The 20,991-nt window shown below is 29.3% G+C and overlaps 1 protein-coding gene across 1 annotated transcript; it reads right to left on the bottom strand.

Moving 5' to 3' along the window:
* Window positions 1–8,989: 8,989 nt before the first annotated feature.
* LOC125846823 (alpha-farnesene synthase-like) lies at window positions 8,990–12,625 on the bottom strand. Its single transcript, XM_049526449.1, has 7 exons — window positions 12,470–12,625; window positions 11,214–11,475; window positions 10,747–11,083; window positions 10,436–10,654; window positions 10,197–10,338; window positions 9,401–9,637; window positions 8,990–9,315 (listed from the first exon to the last, which is right to left on the bottom strand). The coding sequence occupies exons 1-7, from the start codon at window positions 12,623–12,625 to the stop codon at window positions 9,025–9,027; spliced, it is 1,644 nt and encodes a 547-aa protein (XP_049382406.1). The 3' UTR covers window positions 8,990–9,024.
* Between the last annotated feature and the right edge of the window lie 8,366 nt (window positions 12,626–20,991).

Genomic DNA, 20,991 nt, shown 5'->3' with positions numbered 1-20,991 from the left:
TGAAGGATACTCCAGTATCTTTGATCCAAGAAACTCCTTGAAGCATCAGACACAGTAAATTTCATAGCCACAGAAGTTTGAGTAATTATATGGTAGGCCTTCCATTCCCATTACTGTTTGGGAAAATTGTATAAAATAGCAAACTATTAATTCAAATTAAATGTTATAATCACAGTTTGATTTAATTGTAACCCATAGCAAACTGTTGCCATTTCGCCTCTCGCCTTGAATTTCTCGCTCGTCACTCTCGTTTATCACTAGGCAGTTTCTTCTACCCTCTCTCATTTTATACAAACACAAATGTATAAAATGTGTTTGTATTTGTATAAAGCGAGAGAAAATTGTATATTTACATATCTTTTCGTTCCCCTCTTTCCCCTTTCCCAGATCTCGCTCGCCACTCTCAATCGTCTCTCTCACCTTATACAAACACAAATGTATAAATTGCGTTTGTGTTTGTATAAAGGGAGAGAAAATTGTATATACAAATACAAATACATATATTTTCGTCCTATACACTTATGATTATACAAACACAGATTATACAGTTGGTTCTTTTGTATATATATATATCGAAACAGATTATACAATTATTTTTTTTGTATATGTATAGAGAAATATAAATATTAATAGTCATAGCAAACATAAAGTTTGTTATGGAGCACAATTATGCAAACTATAACTATAGCATACAAATATGATTTTTATGTTTGCTATATATGAATATTGCTCTTACTCTTTTGCTAGTATTAGCACCTGGCCCATTGTTTTTGTACTCACCATAGTACAATGTGTCCAAGCCCAAATCACCATCCCATGGGGCCAACCTTCTGGATCTATATAATTCTCAATGTAAGAATCCATATATACGGTTGTTGAGCAGTGTTTTAAAAGGAGGGGCATTTTATGTAGTATGGAGCGAGACGTAAGCTCCGAGACACAGGACGTAAGTTTTATGGATCTACGGGGCGTAGTATCATGTATATTCAATTTTATAATTTTATTACTAAAAAAAAAAGTAAAATTAAAACTTTCAATTATTTTACAATTTTTTTTTATTAAATAACCTATAATATATAAAGAATAATATTATGATTTTATTTGAGAAAGGTATTAATCACCAATAATGAAGAAAAAAAGTATTACAATTACTATTTGAGAAATATCATTACACCAATAATAAAAATATGATTTAAACCAAAAAAGGTTAAAAAAAAAACAAAAAACAAAAAACGCCCAGAGCATATGTTTTTACCCTTGGAGCTTACGCCCCAAATTCTAGGACTTATGCCCTATGGATCTACGCCTTACATTTGCGCCCAGGTGCGTTTTTGGTGCGCCCCGCCCCGAGACTCACCGTGGACCCGCCCAAAAAACATTTTTGAAAACATTGTTGTTGAGTATGTTATAAATACATGATTAAAATTATACGTGGTAGAGATTGTGATACAACGTGGTCCATTTTTCTTGGTGCTAATGTTATTAATCAATTAATTGTAATATTAAATTTTTATGTGCGGATGTATGGTTATTGGGACAGTATGGCTTCTTCAATTAATGCTAGTATGCCAAAACAAAATTTATATACCTTTTTAAAAATAATAATATGATGCAATATATGTCCACGGTAACTCATTAAGACTCAAAATCAATTACTGTAACGAGACCATAAAAAAGAGTCTTATATATATAGGTAGGTTTAACTTTAATTAAAATAACACCTGCGAAGTTCATTACTAATTTAATCAGTTAGTGATGACTGATCGTAATTCGTACGTCCACACTAGAGAGCCACAGCTCATCCGCATATTATAAGAAACAACCTTAATTAAAATCACTAAGCATAATATAATTAAACAAGTTCATTCACATTGTTCGTCAAATCGATCGTCTGGTGGATTTATCTAAAACCATCTGTAATAAATCCACAATTTTCGCATCCATCACATAGGTGCAACCTCAGACAGCATGGCGAAGCAAGATGACTGATCATGGGCTGTTGAGGAAATTGATTGATGACCCAGACTGAAATTAATCCAACTGAGCCCACAATAGTAGCTAAGGAAAGAAGCACATAGAAAGCTTTAGTAGAAGAGGAGGATTTTGTTTTGGGAGAGGAATATATAATTAGTACCAAAGTGGAGTTTAGCTGTGAATATTGTTATTGCTCCTGTTCTTATATTGACTAAAAGAAAGATACCAGCACTAATGTCAATATTCATAATTGTTTCTTGTTTGCAACTTGCAAGGAAAAAAGTATATATAAAGTAGCTAGCTAGAATTTAATAAAACTACTACTTTGAATTATTTACAAGGTGGGGAAGGGATTCACGATATTAACAATAATACCTTTTTAAATTTTTTTTATTTAATATGATGCACAAATAAGTCTAATTTTATTGGTAAACATTTTTCACCAACACTAGTATGTGCTTGGTGAAACTGTAGCAACTGAAGTTTAATTTTTCCTTAAGATTCGTAAGTGATCTAGAGCAGAAAACTTTGTCATAACCTGAATAATCACTCCATTAACAAATAACGGCTTCAGCGACAATAACATAATTATTGTTGTATTATTTATATTTAACATCATAATATATATGAGTATTTGTAATTAGCACGTCACTAAAGACTTTATTGAGTATGAATGTAATAATGTCATTAACTCTATTATAAATAAATATTTATGGAAAAATTACCCATCTATACACCCTTATTTTTCATAATTTCTATTATTTCCTACCATTCTAAAATATTATCAAAATCCCTTATTTTACTCCCAAAACCCCAAAGGCCGATACATAACTTCACACTCCCAAAACCCACATTTTCTCTTCCTTATTTCACTCCATCAATATCTCCCTATTTTCCCTCCCACAAACTTATCAATTAATTCCTTCCTTACAATTTGAAATTCAAAATCGTTCTCTCTCCAGTCAAATTGAATTCAACACTGAAATAGCATTCTTCATCTTCTCCAACTTTCTGTTTACCTTTTTTTTTTTTTCGTCATCAATCCTCATAACCAACCTTTCAGTCTAACTATCCTCGACCACCTACCACATCGACAAATTTACCTGATGTTGTTGGTGGATATTTCACGGATCTAAGTATCCATTCTGCATAGCCAGGACATTCTGGCTCAACATTCCAAAGTGGTCTGCATTTTTTCCCTTAATCTTGGAGGTAATATGAGATATTGTGGTCTATCCCCTCCTCCTTCAAATGTCAGTACTGGTGGACTTGCTATGCCAATGTATTGACAAGGTTTTTATAGTGCACCAAATGGACTCCCACAAATACATCAACAATTTGATACATTATCGATATTGATCGTGTTTATGAAGATGCAATACTTTTTTTAAAATGCAGCAACAATCTGATACATTATATTTTTTGTTGTTAATCTTTTTTCTAATACATATAGGTTCTGGTTTATTTTCATATCTAGACATGTGTGTCTCTTGTCTTTAATTATTATCTGATACATAATTATTACAAATTGAATAATCTACCATGTATCAATTGTTGTTATGTATCTGCAGTCTTTAATTTTTGTTCAGACTTATTTAAATTAGAAGATTATGTGATTGTACACAATACCCAATAAATACACTTGCTATATAAACCTTAATATTCTATAGATAAAACGTGGTGTATCAAATATGTACATGATACATAATATATATCAAATTCAACAGTTTTCAAACTTCATTATATGTATCATATACGTATCAACTCACTATTGTGTTATTATCACACAAAAAATGCTATTGGGAACAATTACATGTATAATGTAACTTTTTTATAAACTACAGTGTTTCTCAAACAAAATAAAATACATAAATAGTAATGTATCATGCACTATTTTTTTGTCATGATACGTAAATTCGAATTTATACTAAATATATCTAATACATGGCAATTATCACAATTCACACAGTAATGTATCGATTTCAAACCTAACATCTTATAAGCAACAATTACTTATTTATTTATCTAGTAGAAATACAATACTTATCAATTTAAACAAGACACATATATAGTTTATTGATAAATCTATCCATCTCGAAAACGCAAATAAAAAAACGATTACACAACATTATAAAAGGTATGAATGATCCATCAAAATTATGTATTTCTTCGATCTTTTTGTCTGTTGTATCAATACATAGCGGATACATTGAAAATTTATTCTTTTGTTTCTTCACCTCAATGATGTATTAGATCTTCAAATTTTTCCTCAACTGGCGATCTCTAACTCAACTGCAATGACTGATTTGAGATTCACAAAACTAAAGTTTTGACCAACAACAATTCTATCACTTTTGTATCGTTCATACCTCACCTTACTTTCTCAGATTTCGAAATGTCTTAATAAGATTGATAGGTTCATGTTGTATTAGTACAATTTGGAGATTAAATTAAAAGATTTTTCGATGAACAAGGAGAAAAAAATTGAATTTTAAATTTGTTGATTCTGTTAGGACTCAATTTGTTTCTCCATATTTATTGTACCAACAATCCCTTCTTCAACTTCACTTCATTAAATTGGGTAATTGAAGCACCTGTTTTATACTTCATGTGCCACAAAAAATGACCATGTTTCAGTGCTTAATGCCATTTGCAGCAGTATCTCCATCTCTTCCTCCAAGAATTGAACTTATAAAATTGTTTCTTGGAAATAGTAGCAACCCATTTGCCAAAACCACTCAAAAGAAGTTTCCGTTTCTTTGCTATGTTTTGAACGATTTTTTATACTCGACGATTTTGAATTGATGATTTGAAATCGTGAATCGTGTCGCGCCTCATTTTTCTCAAAACGGGTTTTGGTGTACGACCTAACAATTCTTTTGGAATTTTTGATTGATTTTGAAGAGTCGCCACCTAACGAATTAAGGCGCGTTAGGGCACCTATCTAACCTAACCATTCTAACTAAGGTCAACGAACCAGAGATCAGGGTAAGTGTTCAAGTTACCTCGAGGGAAAGGTGTTAGGCATCCCTCGAGGTCCACAAATGTGGGTCCCAACCGTATCTCATGCAATTTATGTGGGGGTTACAAGTAACAAATAAGGTCACGTCATTTATTATTTGGTTAAATTAATTTAAGCATGCTTGCTAGGTGATAACTAACATTTAACAATTAAGATCAATTTGTTTATTTATTTTATTTATTAAGCATACAAAACTAAGTGATAACATAATACTAAATAATTAACACAAATAAAATTTAAAAGAGATAGCGAGAAGATAGAAAGTAGACAACTATATAAGTAAATATCATTTTTTATTTAATTAAACTACCCCAAATAAATATAATTATAAACAGATAAAGGAACAAAAGGAAAGGGAGACTCTGAAGGACTTTACGGATCAACACTCGACTTCATTTATTTCGGTCGGTTTCTTGTATGGACAGACAAAACCAAGGTTTGCCAGAAAATGGAGAGACGAGAGGGAGGAAAGAGAGGAAAGAAGAGAAAGGAGAGGGGAAGAGGAAGACGAGGGGGAGAGAGCAACGAAGAGGAGGCGGCGATGCCTCCTCTTGTTTCGCCGGAGAAGAAGAGAGAGAGGCGGCGGCTGATTTTGGGAGAGGAGAGGAAGAGAATGAAAAATGAAAATTAGGGGTTTGGGTCTTCTTAGGTTAAAAATAGGAAGGTTAGGTAGATTTAATTTGGACCAATGGATTAGTTAAGATGAGTGGCTATGCTTTGATCTAGGATTCATTTAAAGGATGGACGGTTCGGATTGAAATGAATGGGTCTTGAGAGTTGAATTGGAATGGCCAAAATTAAAATAAAAAATGGCTAGAATTGCAATGAGAGGGTGGTTATTATTGCAATACAATTGGAATTGACTAGGCTAGAATTGAAAGAAGTTAGAATAGAATTGGCTAAAATTTAAATGATTTTGAAGAAATTTAAAGAAATGCTATCCAATTAAAATACTACAAAATATTATAATTAAAATTACTTAAATTTTAAAACACTTGAATTATTTCGAGTTTTACTAATAATTTTAAAAATATTTTAATAATATTTACGATAATTTTATAAATCATGAATACTAAAATATATAATTATTAGACAAAATCGACTAAAATTTTAAGCTCGACACATTTTTAAAAAATACGTATTTAATCGTATAGCATTTCCGAAATTGCTAAAGGTCGGTCAAAATTGGGTGTCAACAAATCGTTTGTCCAATCATCTACAATGGCTGATTTGAGATTCAAGATTTCGAATTTATGGAGAAGATGAAAATTTAATTTTTGAATTTTGTGAAGCTGTTACAGAGTGGAATTGGTTGATATGAATAAGTTTTGTGTGATTTGTGGGAAAGAAAATCAGGTTTGCGTGATTTGTAGGGGAAAAATCAATTTTACGTTAATATTCCATATTAAGCTCAACACACAAGGTTTATAATGTATCACAATATGTATCCGGATGAAAACTTATGTATCCGGATGATTAATATTTTAAGGGATTTTTGTAAAATAGAAAAGAGTAGGGATAAGTTGTAATTGAAGGTCTTACACTATGGAATTTATGTAAGTTATAAAAGGAAAATTTACTGAAATACACGTCATATGTTTCCCTTATTTCCAATATCCCCTTCTATTTCTAAAAACCTCTAAAATCTCTTATTTCTTTACTATATTCGAACCAGTATTTAATATATCCAAGCATCATATGATGTATCCGATTTATTTTATAATGTATCCGAGCTAGTTTTTAATGTATCCGAGTTACATATTATGTATCCGGTTTTATGTTATAATGTATCCGAGATACTCTTTAATGTATCCGAGCTACATATTATGTATCCGGTTTGTGTTACTTTTTAAGGGATTAATGTAATAACAAACTAAAGAGGGATATATTGTAATTTCATATTAAAACTATGTGATTCCTAAAATTTATCCTAAATAAAATTGGGTCTGTAAAGGTGTCCAAAATGGAGTCTGGAAAAGCTGTCCAGGATTTGTGCCAAGAAGTCGAATTATTTCATTCTATTTATCAAAATAAATTATATTTAATTTTGTACTATAATCATACCAATGGTTTTGTCCAATTTTCATTTTAGATAGCAAGTATAAACTTCATATTTATAAGAATCGATGATTAATCTTTCGTGTATAAGTTAAATTCTATACATTAAATCATTTCTTATATTACTATATATAATAAGTGAGAATATCTACTACTTAGCACATGACAAGTGTTCATTTGGGCCCATTTATTATTTATATATTTTCAATTTTCAATATATGTTGTCTATCTTTTTTTTTTTCAACCTTTTATTTTAAACTTCTTCAAATTTAATTACCTATTTATTACTCTCTCTATACACTTTTAATTGTTATGATTTCCTTTTTAGAGTCAAACTATAAGAATTTTAACTAATATTTTACAATGTGTTTTTTCATCATATTCATATGCAAAAAATTACAATTTATAGTACTTTTTGTATAGATTTTGCATATTTAATTTTTTTGTTTAAAATATCAAATTAATACAATCTAATTTAACTTTGAAAATTATTATATTACTACTATTAATAAGAGTGAATGTGAGGAGCTTTCCATTTATGGGAATTGACAAAAAAAATCCTCAGATGTTACTTTTGTAATTTCACATGAAAAATGTAATTCAATTGGTTAGTTAAAGGAGTAGTGCAGCTGCATTTCATTTTTTGTATCTATTGGACTAATTTGTCCCCTTAAAACTACAAATAATTCGCACAACTTTCTGAAAACATGGGCCCCACTTATTACTATTTAGTTGTATTGCTTTGGTGACTGATATCAACTATTCTCTCTCCAATAATATTTCTCCAGTATTCACTTTATACATTTTTTAAGAAATTATAAATAAAAGAGTAATAATACTATATCATTCTTTAAATATAATAAATATAATGTATTAAAAAATATAATTGAAAAATGACTATAATTAATGATAAGGGGTAAACTATCCATTGATTTCATAAAGTGGACAAGTATTGTAGGACATTCCAAAATAGTATAATAGACAATAATTATTGGACGGATGGAGTAGGATTAAGTCTTTCTTTCAGTACTTTTCTCACATTAATTAATTTCTCTCAGCATTCAATTAGTGAATCTTTAGTAGAATTAATTAGAATACTTTTACTTAATAATACGCACAATAAGCAATAAGAGGAAGCTTTCATTCGTTTGTTCTTTTAAGGGTATGTTGCTAAACCATCAACACTGAAAGATAGCTCTACTGATAATTGTGAAGAAAGCATATTAATGGATTAAAAATCAAAAAGAGGTAATTAAACCCTAAAATATTATAAAGATATCTATAAAATTTGGTTGAAGCTCAAAATCTATTAGTGCCATATAAATTAGGATAGAGGAAATAACATATATTATTTGAAATAACATGAAACGTACTACAAATCACACAATAATTAGCAACTTCAAAATTTAAAGGACATACAAAAAATTTGATCAACTCTCAAAATTCTACTAATGTCACATAGTTTGGGATAGAAAATGTAACATATACGTAAAATGTACTATAACTCATAATAATTAAATAAATTTAAAATCTAAAAGACATATACAAAATTTACTTGACTTTCGAAATTCTATCAATGACACATAATTGGGACAAAGAGAATATTGAAAATTACATATAAAGTATTATTAACCACAATAATCAACAACTTAAAATTTAAAGAATATACAAAAAAATTGTTTGACCGTTAAAATTTTATTAATATCACATAAATTAAAATAAAAAATAAAAATATATGTTGAGCCCGTGCTAGCACGGGCTACTGTAACTAGTAAATTAATAGACACAAAAACGAATATATGATCTAAATTATTCTATAAGAAATATTATATCTAAAGTACACATGGCTAATAGTATTGCGTAATAAATATTATATGTAAACACATACTAATTAATACTATATTACCACACGGAACTTCCTATCTTTCTTATGCATACATATAGCAGATTATAAATCCTATAGGCAATGATTATATAATAGGCTCAACCAAGTTGATAAGGACTTGGTCTTGAGTTTCACCATCTTGGACCCCAAATCCATCTCCAGAATGGTACATGAGATGTGCCATTCGCGCTTCATTTATTACATGCTTAATAATTTTTCGATGTGATGTAGAAAGGCTATTAAAATGATAATTAATCTTCTTCCATGAATTCAAAATTATGCTTTCAATATGCTCTCGGGCTACATCCTCTGAAACATTTTCTTCTTGCATGTAACATATAATTGATGAAGCCACATCACCTCTCTCTAGTTCCGCCTACAATACTCGATACAACTAATATTATTACAAAAGAGAATATAATCAACAAAAAAAAAAAGAGGTTAAAGTTTTAAGATCTTACCGTTGAGGTACCTTGATCATTGCAAAGTCGAATTATAAGGGAAGTGTGGTAAATAATTTCTTGGCAATTTTTGCATAAATGAAGGTTTTCATTTGTGAGACCAAAAATGACATGTAATGAAAGTAAAGGACCGGAAGATGAAGTCCACCCATTATGAAGATAATCTTCAAGTGTTGGTATATGACCATTGTGGTACCATGTTGCTTCCACTAGTAACGCTTTACAGAAGTTGACCCACTGAATTATTGCAACAATTATTATTAGGTCAGATATATATATTCATGAAAAAAAAAAGATCATGTAAAGCACATGTAGAATAGGCACAGGTTATTAGACAAAAGAAACAAAAAAAAAGTGAGTACAGGAAAATTTCAACTTTCCAATTATTGAGGTGAAAATTGGTTATTTTGGGAATTGATCTTATGTTCTTTTCATGTCATAACCTAGACAGCCGATAACTTGGATCCTTAGTTTGATACACCTATATATGTGGAACCAGCAGGTTTGTTTTTAGGTTAGGCTACGTTAATTGGATGATGGGTTTATTTAAATAATATCACTAATCTCATAAAACAACGTTAATATTAGCAATTTGTTGTTGCCATTAGTAAAACACTTCTTAATGTGTAGTCATAGCACTTCTCTTATAATAAGACTATGTGTAGTCAAATTTAAAGTTTAAAGAAAGGTCCAATATAATTTAGCAACAAATTAAAGAAATTACATTCACTTTTATTTTCATACGTCCCTTAAACAAAAATGATTAGTATAAATAGAGTAGTTTAATAATACTAACCACTTGTTTGAGATGAGGTAATGGTGAAGGGCCACCTTTTTGTCGTTGAATTTCAACAGATATGTCTTCCATTGTATCATGCAATGCTTTGAAACATATCTGTATACACTCTGGTAGCCTTTGCACTTCTTTTGGATCCCACCTAATTAAAATTAGGTCGTTAGTACGTTAATTATCATGATTATTGTATTTAATTATATGAATAAATTTACTAATAACTTGTGAGGGGACGTACGTACTTCTCTATGGCACGGGTGAATTGTTGCACATCGGGTAAAGAAGCATAAATATCATAAACATCATCTATTATAAGTATCAATTGAATCACTTTGGTTAGCCATTTTCTCATGCTTCCATGTTCAGGCTCTGACGCAATTCCTACAGCGAAAAAGAAGCTTTCTACTATTCTGTCCCTTGTAAACCCTAAATTTTCAACTATGCAAAGATTCCTCCACCATCTGTTTAATTCGATCACAAAAACAAAAAAATATTCAATAAAATAAATAATTGAGGTGAACGATCGAACCGTCAAGAAAAAAAAAAAACGTACCTTATTACATCTTTGAGATCTTTTTGGTGTGTGGCTTGAATAATGTTGAAGTTAAGTTTAGCTAATTTGAGCAACATTGGATTTGTGTTGCAATTTTGAGCAGTATTAACAATGTGTGTTCTAACATCGTACCATCTCACTCTCCATGCCAAGGGATTACTAGTAAATCTGTCAACATCTAATGATAAATTTTTGAGGTTTTTGGTAGACAACAATCTTATGTCGTTTAGTAATTCTTCACCATCAATGCTCAGATGTGACCCTTCCAAAAGCTCCAATAATGTTTTTACATCTGGAGGTAATTTCCCTTTCCCATCAAACAAATCCTTCAACATATCTGCAGTACAACAAAAAGAATATAAGAATATAAAAAGTGGAAAGAAGGAAAATGTCATTTTTTTCATTCAATTTATTAGCAAGAGTTAATATATCAAATGGTCATAAGTCGATGTTTTACGTGATAATACCTTGTGAAGCATGGTAGCCACGTTCCCTAAGAAGCCTAAAGCACAATGCAGTAGCATAGAGATCCTTTGAGTTGGAACTAGTTTTCATGTACAAAATTGTATTTTCCAAAGCTTCATTTGTATCAACCTCGAAGTAAGCACTTAGGCCAAGTTTGTCAATTCCGTCTATAAGCTCTAGCTGAGCCACTGGACTAGTAGTGTTTGAAAACATGCAACCAACTTCCTCTTTTAGCTTTTCTGCTTCAATTTTGTACTTTCCTTCCTGCACGAACTAATTATAATTACGGAGTATAGGGTCAAAAATATTTATCTACTTTCGTTTATTGGTTAAATTTGTCTTTTTGTGATACTATTGGATCAATTTTAACCATGCAGTTGTGAAACTTAATACTCACTCTGTCCCTAATCACTTGTCCACTTTTCCTATTTTAGTTGTTCCTAATTATTTGTCCATTTTGACAAATCAAGAAAGGACAAAAAATTTTAACTTATTACACCCTCAATTAATTACTTTGAAAATGTAGAACTTCTTGAAAATTTTAAACTTTTAATTCATCCACTTCATAATTAATAGGAGTAAAATGAGAAACTCACTATGTCAATTACTATTTTCTTAATATGTGTGCTAATTTAAAAATTGACAAGTAATTAGCGACAGAGGAGTAAAACTACCCCCAATTGGATGGATTTCCGTAGATCCACTCAAAATACCCAATTTTACTTAAATAATTACCAAATTCCTCTTTTACCCCGACCCTCTCCCCTCCATTTAATTTCTTCATCCACCTCCAACTACAATGAAACACAACCCCAAATCATATTCAAGTCACTTCAAATTTTTGCAAGGAAGGAGATTTTTCATGGAAAAGGTTTTCATGAAAAATTAGTGGTTCAATCTTTATTTATTTTCTTGTGTTTGATGCATAGAAAGAAAATTAAAATATTATCTCAAAAGTAATTTATGTATAATCTAGACAAATACTATGAGAGCAAGGACAGGGGATAGTCGAAGGGGTGTTTTGGAGAGATACCATGTTGAAGAGAGTGGATACTGGGGAAACTTCTTTTCTCGATCTATTTTCACGAGAAAAGTCATTCTCCTCATTTTAGAAAAAGAAACAACACTTTCAAAATAATTTTAACCAGAGAAACATGAAAAATTGGAAAATATTTTTCAAAAACTATTCTCTTCACCGACAAACACATCCTGTGAAATAAAAGTTGGCAATAAATGACTTAACATTATGAATACTCACAGAATATTGACTTGTAAGAGAAAGTAGATGATCATATTTCCAAATGTTTGGTTTATAGGTAGAGATCCTTTCTGGATGACTTTGTTTTTCAATAGTATGATGAAGTTTCTGTGGCTGCATGGTTGAAGCAATAGAGACTATGTTTATGCAAGCCATGGTTTTAGATAATAGCTCACTGAAAGATGTGGAAGATATATATAAGCACAACTATGGTGATCTCCAAGTGTTTTTTTTTTTTGTCAAAATCATATTCATTTAGTATATCTTATTATTTCTATGTTATACTTTGTTTTAAAAAATCACCTATTTGACTTGACGCAAAATTTAAGAAAATAAAGAACATTTTTCAATCTTGTGGTCATAAATTAAAGTTGTGTCAAATGTATCAAAATATCCTTTAATTTTGTGGTCTTAATTAAACATGTCAGGCGGAAAGTTGAAATTAAAGTGTTCCAAAAAAAAGTATCATTTTTTTTAAGCGAATTAAAATAAAAGTAAGTCATTCTTTTTTAATTGGAGAGAATATTATATTTTGGCTTTGTTGGAGTCTCTCCTTAGGTTCTAAATATATACGTAATGATTTAGTCTTAGATGATGATGAAGGGTTCCATATCTAATTTAGAGATGAGTAATTTCTTTAATATAGCCTAAATCATTCTTATCTTTTAAGTTTCTTTTGTATTGAGTTAATTAATAATTAGACTGGAGATATATTTCTTTATATTGAAATTTAGTGGCAGTGTTCAAAAATAATGGTGTATGCATGTGTGGTTGTTAAAATAAAACAAAAAATAGTGTGTTATTTAGGGTTTAAACCCGGAACTCTTTTATTCAAATGGATATCCATTTTATTATTGTGTCAAATGCATAGCTTTCGTCAAGAATATCCAACTTTGAATATATATCCTTTAAATGTAGAATTTAATATATATATATACGCGTAATTTTCTGACAAAGAGAGTCCAGTTGGACACCCTGGGGACGTGGCTATAGCTCCGCCCCTGTTGGAGCCCTCTTAAATTAGAAAAGCGACTTAAAATACAAACAAAAAAAAACGTTGTAAACGATACAAGATAGGAATATTATTTGTGTGGACGTGAAAATATTAAGAGAGGAATGGCTAAATAGGCATATGACCATAAACCATGTGATATTTAGAAAAATATATTATTTGAAATTCAGTTTAAAAGGTGTAATAGGAAGTCAAAAATATATTTAAATATGTATTTAGTTTGAAAATGAATCAAAATTTCGCGAAGGAAGAAGATTTTTCACCCGAAAAATTATCAAAATTATTTTATAATTTGGAAGTTGAAACTAGAACATCCATAAGTTTTCTTTGGAAAAAAGTTTCACCGACAATACTATTTATTTTGTCCTAAAATAAGTGTTATCTAAACAAAACTATTATCTTAAGAGTTCAAAGTACTTATTTTTCCAATTGCGCTATTACACTTACTTTCCAAAAGATATTTATTAAATCTATATATATATATATATGAATAGTTTAATAAATTATATATTATATTTATTAATTTCTTAATAATTACATAATATGCTGACACTTATTTTTAGACAGAGGAGGAAGTGGTGTACAATTAAAAGAAGGGAAATTAGCAAACTAGTCACAATTTCTAACATAATTATTAAAAACATCTACACTTTAAAATAATTATTAAAAATGTCAATATGTCAATATTTTAGAAAATAATTATATCCTAATATAATTAAAATTCTATCCTTTTATTTCTCAAATTAGGCACACATTGGACCTTTTAAATAATTGTAAATATCATTTATGAACAAATAAATAAATTGGTTTGAGTAGTAATACAGTCCTAATAAACTATTTTAATAATATAAAATAGGTTTTTTTTCAGAAGTAAATTCGTCTACTTATACGAGATGCAAGTAGGGGTACTTACGATTTTAAATATTATCAATTCATAAATATATAAAACCAATAATAGAACTAATAGATATCATTTGTCGATTATGATCATTGTTATCTGTTCGTAAATTATATATTCTTAAAACAGGTGAAATGTTTCACATCTAGAGAATGGAAAGAAATGCTAAAGTGTGACAAGTGTCAATATCCTAATGTGACACCTGTCCTGCAATTCTAAATGGAATAATGGGCTGATAGAATTTGTCTAAATATTCTATTAAACATGTTGAAGGAAGCTTGAAGCCCGATGGAAACAGGTCCATTGAAGCTGGCTGACGAGTTAGAGTTAGAGTCATATTAGGATTAGACTACTAAAATTTAAGTTATGTACAACTAAGCTATTGTATAGTGTAGGAGTCGATTAGGATAAAGTATTTGAGTTATAATATAATACTACTCATGTAAATACTCAATATTATTTTTATCAATACAATCCTTGATTTCTCTATATTTATGTGAGATTTCTAAAAAAAAAATATGAAAGGGAAACTAGGTAAATATCCATAAATACAAACTAATTTATAAATCTATACCCTTTACTTTGATTCTCTTCTAAATTATTTTTTTTAATCGAAATTTTCAGGCCTTTTATTTATTAGTAAAGCTGAAGAAACATACAAAACAAACAGTACTCATTTGGTTTTTTTTTTTCTCCCACTCATTTGATATCACTAAGGTTTCTTATTGACACCCTACTCGTTAGTCCATGGATGTCTAAGTGCATTACTGTACTGCTGAGAAGTATTGATAAGTTCTAACAAACATTACTACGTTAGTTTTTGTTCCTTGTGCATTACAAATCTATCGAAAATTGATAGAATTTCATTTATTCTCTATGTTTTATTCGACAGGAAAGCAAAATAAAGTTATTTCAGATCTTTAAATGAGATCTTTAAACTTAATTCCTTTCCTCTTTTAACTTAATTCCAAACAGTTGAGAAAAAGATGATGTTTGGCAAAAAAAAAAATTGTAATATTTCTAGTCCTCCAAAAATTGAATTTTTTTAAACCAAACGTAAGCTATTAGTTTGGTGGGAATGGAAAAAGAGAAAGGAAAAAGATTTAGTAAAGTCCATAAATTAGTAAATCTACCCCAGAAGTAAATAAAATAGGGATAATTGTACAGAATGACAAACTTATAATCTAAAATAAATGGAGTAGCTACTGTTTGATTTAATTGCGCCCCGTAGCAAACGTTTGCCAGTCGCCTCTCTCCCTCCAAATTCTCGCTCGCCACTCTCCCTTTCTCGCTCGCTCCCACTGTGCTCGCCTCTCTCGCTTTATACAACATAATTGTATAAATTGTGTTTCTGTTTGTATAAAGTGAGAGAAAATTGTATATACACATGCAAATACATATATATTTGTCCTATACACTTATAATTATACAATAAAAACATTCCCCTGCCCAGTTCTCTTTTGCCTTTCTCTCTTTCTCGTTTTATACAAACACAGATTATACAAATATAATGTATAATTTATGTTTGTATAATGTATAATTTATGTTTGTATAATGCGAAAGAAAGAGCGATTTTTGATATACAAATATTTTTGTCAACGATTTATACAAACGAGAGGCTAACAACAATTTATACAAATGGCATGCCAATGAAATTATACAAATCTGAAGAGGAGCCAATGAATTATATAATTGCTTCTTTTTGTATATATGTATAGAGAAATAGACATAGCTTTCAATTGTATATGTATAGCGAATTATACATATATATGTTTGTTATGGAGCGCAATTATGCAAACTTTGCTATAATAGATAAATATGATTTTCTTGTTTGCTATATGAGAAAGTTGCTCAATAAAATATAAGTATTCCCTTTCCACTTTCCAGCTCATCTAATTGTCTTTTCTAATACTTGAGTGACAATTTGCCTAAATTTAAAGAAGGCCGAAGGGAAATTTGGTCTAAACTGAAGGGGGTATGATTGTTATTTATTTTGGACGAATGAGTATTTGCTGAATTAATTTAAATTGAGCTATAAAATTATAATTAATTTGTATTTTGTGACTGATTACATAAATTTCATATTAAGAGATAAAGTATTTTTTGACGGTTTCGTATTTAAAAGACTTAAATTCAAAAATTTTAATTAAAAAATAGAGAATTTACTATTTTATCGAACCCTTATGAGGGAAAGGAGTTGTTTTAACTGAACATTCCCCAATTAAGTATAACAATATCTCAACTTCGTAAGGCAGATTCATCAACTTCTCCACATAGGACAAACTTGCGTTTATAATTGCGATCTAGTTAATCATGTAATTCTGAAAATTTTCAAAAAGTGAGATGAAAGTTTTTTTTTAATTTTAATGTTAGATTAGCTGTTCAGAAAGAACTCTTTACTTCTTAAAATAAACCACAATATTTTTCCATCTCCAAAATCTGAGGAAAAAAAAAAGAAAAAGGTAAAGAGACTAAGAGAGTATTATATATTCGTTTGGGTATATTAAATGTAAAGTCCTAGTTTCTTTCTATTACTACTATTTTTTTAAATCGTAATTCAAATTTTAAAAAGTAAAAATACTTAAGAATTTATATGTAGGCTTCAATATTACCTGACCGTGCTTTTTGGGTAAATTACATAAATCTCATAGTTTTAATAAGAAATTATAATATACCCTAATAAGTTTTTAATTACATTAATCCCTTAAAAATTAAAAAAATCGAATACAATAATTGAAGCTCGGATATATTAAATATTGTCTCGGATACACTAATATGTAGCTCTCGGATACATTAAAAACTAGCTCGGATACATTAAATACGGGCTCGGATACATTATTATGTAGCTCGAATACATTAAAAATTAGTTCGGATACATTAAATACTGACTTGAATACATTAATATGCAGCTTGGATACATTAAAGAAATTAGGGATTTTGGAGATTTTTAAAAGTAATAGGGGATAATGAAAATAAGTGAAACAAAAAGTGTATATTTCTGTAATTTATCCAAAACATACACAATTACATACTCAACATTTAATCTTGTAAATAGTTTAAGTAAGAGAAAACAAAGAAGGAAAACAAATTTGGAGTCTCCGATTTGGAAAAAAAAATAAAAAAAGACGTTGTAACAATGCAAGATGAGAAAGCTGTTGTGTGGATGTTTAGTTTATTGGCCTTCAAACTCAACTACGTAATTCCCCTGGTCATAGTTTTAACAACTTTGTCTCAACTATCGATTGGTACATTGAACTTGCATTAGTATTTTTTTTGAAAAATTACTTATCTATACACCTTTATTTTTCATAGTTTCTATTATTTCCTATCATTTTAAAATATTACAAAAATCTCTTATTTTACTCACAAAATCCCAACAGCCGATACATAACTTCACACTCCCAAAACCCACATTTTCTCTTCCTTATTTCACTCCATCAATATCTCCCTATTTTCCCTCCCACAATCTTATCAATTAATTCCTTCCTTACAATTTGAAATTCCTTTCTTTTTTTTTCTCTTACGTAAACTATTTACAAGATTAAATGTTGAGTTTAACAAATATTCATCGACGATGTAATTGTGTTTATATTTTGGACAAATTACAGAAATACACACCTTTTGTTTCACTTAATTCCATTATCCCCTATTACTTTTTAAAATCTCCAAAATCCCTTATTTCTTTAATGTATCCGAGCTGCATATTAATATATCCGAGCTAGTATTTAATATATCCGAGCTACATATTATGTATCCGAGCTAGTTTTTAATGTATTCGAGCTACATATTAATGTATCTGAGTCCGTAATTAATGTATTCGAGCTAGTTTTTAATGTATCCGAGAGCTACATATTAATGTATCCGAGACAGTATTTAATGTATCCGAGCTTCAATTATTGTATTTGTTTTTTTTTTATTTTTAAGGAATTAATGTAGTTAAAAACTTATTAGGGATAGATTTTAATTTCTTATTAAAACTATGGGATTTATGTAATTTACCCTATATTTATATTGTAATATTACCGGTAAAAGGTAATGATTTATTGCTAGTAAGTGTCTGTTTTGTTGCAGTGAATTAATCTAATTTATATATGATCAATACCAATTATGAGAGTGAACTTAAACAAGCACCTCCAGATATCTCTTCCGTTTGTGTTTATTTGAATTCATGTAATCCATTTACTAAATTTTATTCTTATCTATTGTAAATTGCAAAGTGATCCAACTAGACCTTCACGTGAGAAGCAAGGTTGAATGCTTATAAAAAAATTGTCACTTTCGAGTAATTCAAATTAAAATGTTCTACTTACTTTGCGAATCAAATTTTATTTGACGGGTTTAATATGAATCAATTTATGTTAAACTAAACCATTTTATATATGTATGATGAAACATCACCTTGCTATTTTTTATAACTATTTAACTAGTAAATATCGATGAACTTTTAATCGGTAAAATTCTATTTAAATGCCTGTTCGCCACGACCACGAGACTTGCAACTATGAAAAAATAGTACTCTATCCATCAACTTTGTTTGATAATATTTTTTTATTTGGGCACAAATATAAGATTTTTTTTTATTTTTTATTTTTTAAAAAAAAGTATGGTCTAAAACAATTTTTTTAATATATGTGTGAATATAAATTATCAAATTAAAAGGAAAATAAAAAATTTAGAGTTAAGTTATTAGTATTAATCCTCGTAACTTTTATATACACGTGAGAGAATCCAAAATTACACTGCCCTGTATAAACAAACAAACTTTGCACAATCAGCTTACGTAGAAAACATTCCAATGGATCTCACAGGCCTTTAAAACATTGAAAAGTCAATTGAAGCAGTAATGGATCCATCTTTAGGTTATTAATCCTATAATGTAATCGGAGAGCATTATAGTTGAGGCAGTAAAGTCGCCGAATTAGTCTCTAATAATTAAAGCTCTAATTCATCATCTTATTAGGCATGCATCTATATTATATATAATAAAATCTACTTATATTTTTAAATAGTTTCGTATTTAATTACTACTAATTAAAAGTTTACTATCATATATTAATGAAGATACACTTAATATGTATATTTTTGCTATAAAATACATAAAAATAGAGAGAGACGAGTGAGATGTGGAGGCATATAGGAGACAGGGGAGCGAGATGGAGAGCCAGACAGGCAAACACACTAGATACATGTATTTGTATGTATCTGATGATTCACATGTATTTGGTATCGGAGAATGGTGAGCGAGATGGGAAGGAGGCGAATGAGATTTATCTATGTATATATACTAGATACACGTGAATCCACTTCGATACAGTGTATCTAAAACAAATTATACATAATTTTGACTTCATATATTCCTAAATACATATATCTGGACACACCAAAATCTGATAAAATTTGTAATATTACAAACTAAAATATATCTAAATAATTTACTCCTAAACTATTGAAATATATGTAATTAAGTTTCCAATTATGAAACTTATTAATCTGTATAGTGTGTGACCATGATCATCTGATGAAAGTGCTGGCATTTTCTTCTACTTTCCTTTTTCTTTTCTAACAAATAGCTTAGAAATAAAACCGTATCACCTTGGTGGAGTGATAAGTACTTCCTTCATTCTTAATCAACAAGTTTTGAGTTTGAATCTTTTTGGGTATAGAATCGCTTTTATTAGGAAGTGCTTTACTTCCAATGAAATTTTTTGGTGTGAATCAAGAACTTTAATATAAATATCAGGAGCTGAATTAAAAAAAAAAAAAAACTGTCTCATTCGATAGACTACTTAACATTTACCAATTTTATAAGGTCCACTTGGATAATCATGTTATGGATATGTTCTTCTAAATAAATATTAAACCTGCAGATAAAGTCCAAAACCATGGGCGTTGTTGAAGCATTATTATTCTCTGTTTTGAAAAAGCATATTGTGTTAGCAACATTATTTATATAGTAATATATGCAACATGCAGTGACTTTCTCTTTATAGTGTCGGTCTTCGGAGTTTTAGTACGATAAATTCAAAATTGTTTCTTCGGAGTTTTAGCCAGCACTAATGTCAATATTCATAATTGTTTCTTGTTTGCAACTTGCAAGGGAAAAAGTATATATAAAGTAGCTAGCTAGAATTTAATAAAACTACTACTTTGAATTATTTACAAGGTGGGGAAGGGATTCACGATATTAACAATAATACCTTTTTAAATTTTTTTTATTTAATATGATGCACAAATAAGTCTAATTTTATTGGTAAATATTTTTCACCAACACTAGTATGTGCTTGGTGAAACTGTAGCAACTGAAGTTTAATTTCTCCTTAAGATTCATGAGTGATCTAGATCGGAAAACGTTGTCATAACCTGAATAATCACTCCATTAACAAACAACAAGTTAAGCAACAATAACATAATTATCGTTGTATTATTTATATTTAACGTCATAATAGATATGAGTATTTATAAATAGCACGTCGCTAAAGGCTTTAGTAACTATAACATTGTCATTAACTCAATTATCGATAAATATTTATACGGTAATATTACTGGTAAAAGGTAATAATTTATTGCTAGTAAGTGTCTGTTTAGTTGTAGTGAATTAATCTAATTTATATA

Source organism: Solanum stenotomum, chromosome 12 (genome assembly GCF_019186545.1).
Source record: "Solanum stenotomum isolate F172 chromosome 12, ASM1918654v1, whole genome shotgun sequence".
Lineage (NCBI taxonomy): Eukaryota > Viridiplantae > Streptophyta > Magnoliopsida > Solanales > Solanaceae > Solanum > Solanum stenotomum.
The sequence above is the reverse complement of the archived record's forward strand: the minus strand, read 5'-3'. Positions and strand labels throughout refer to the sequence as shown.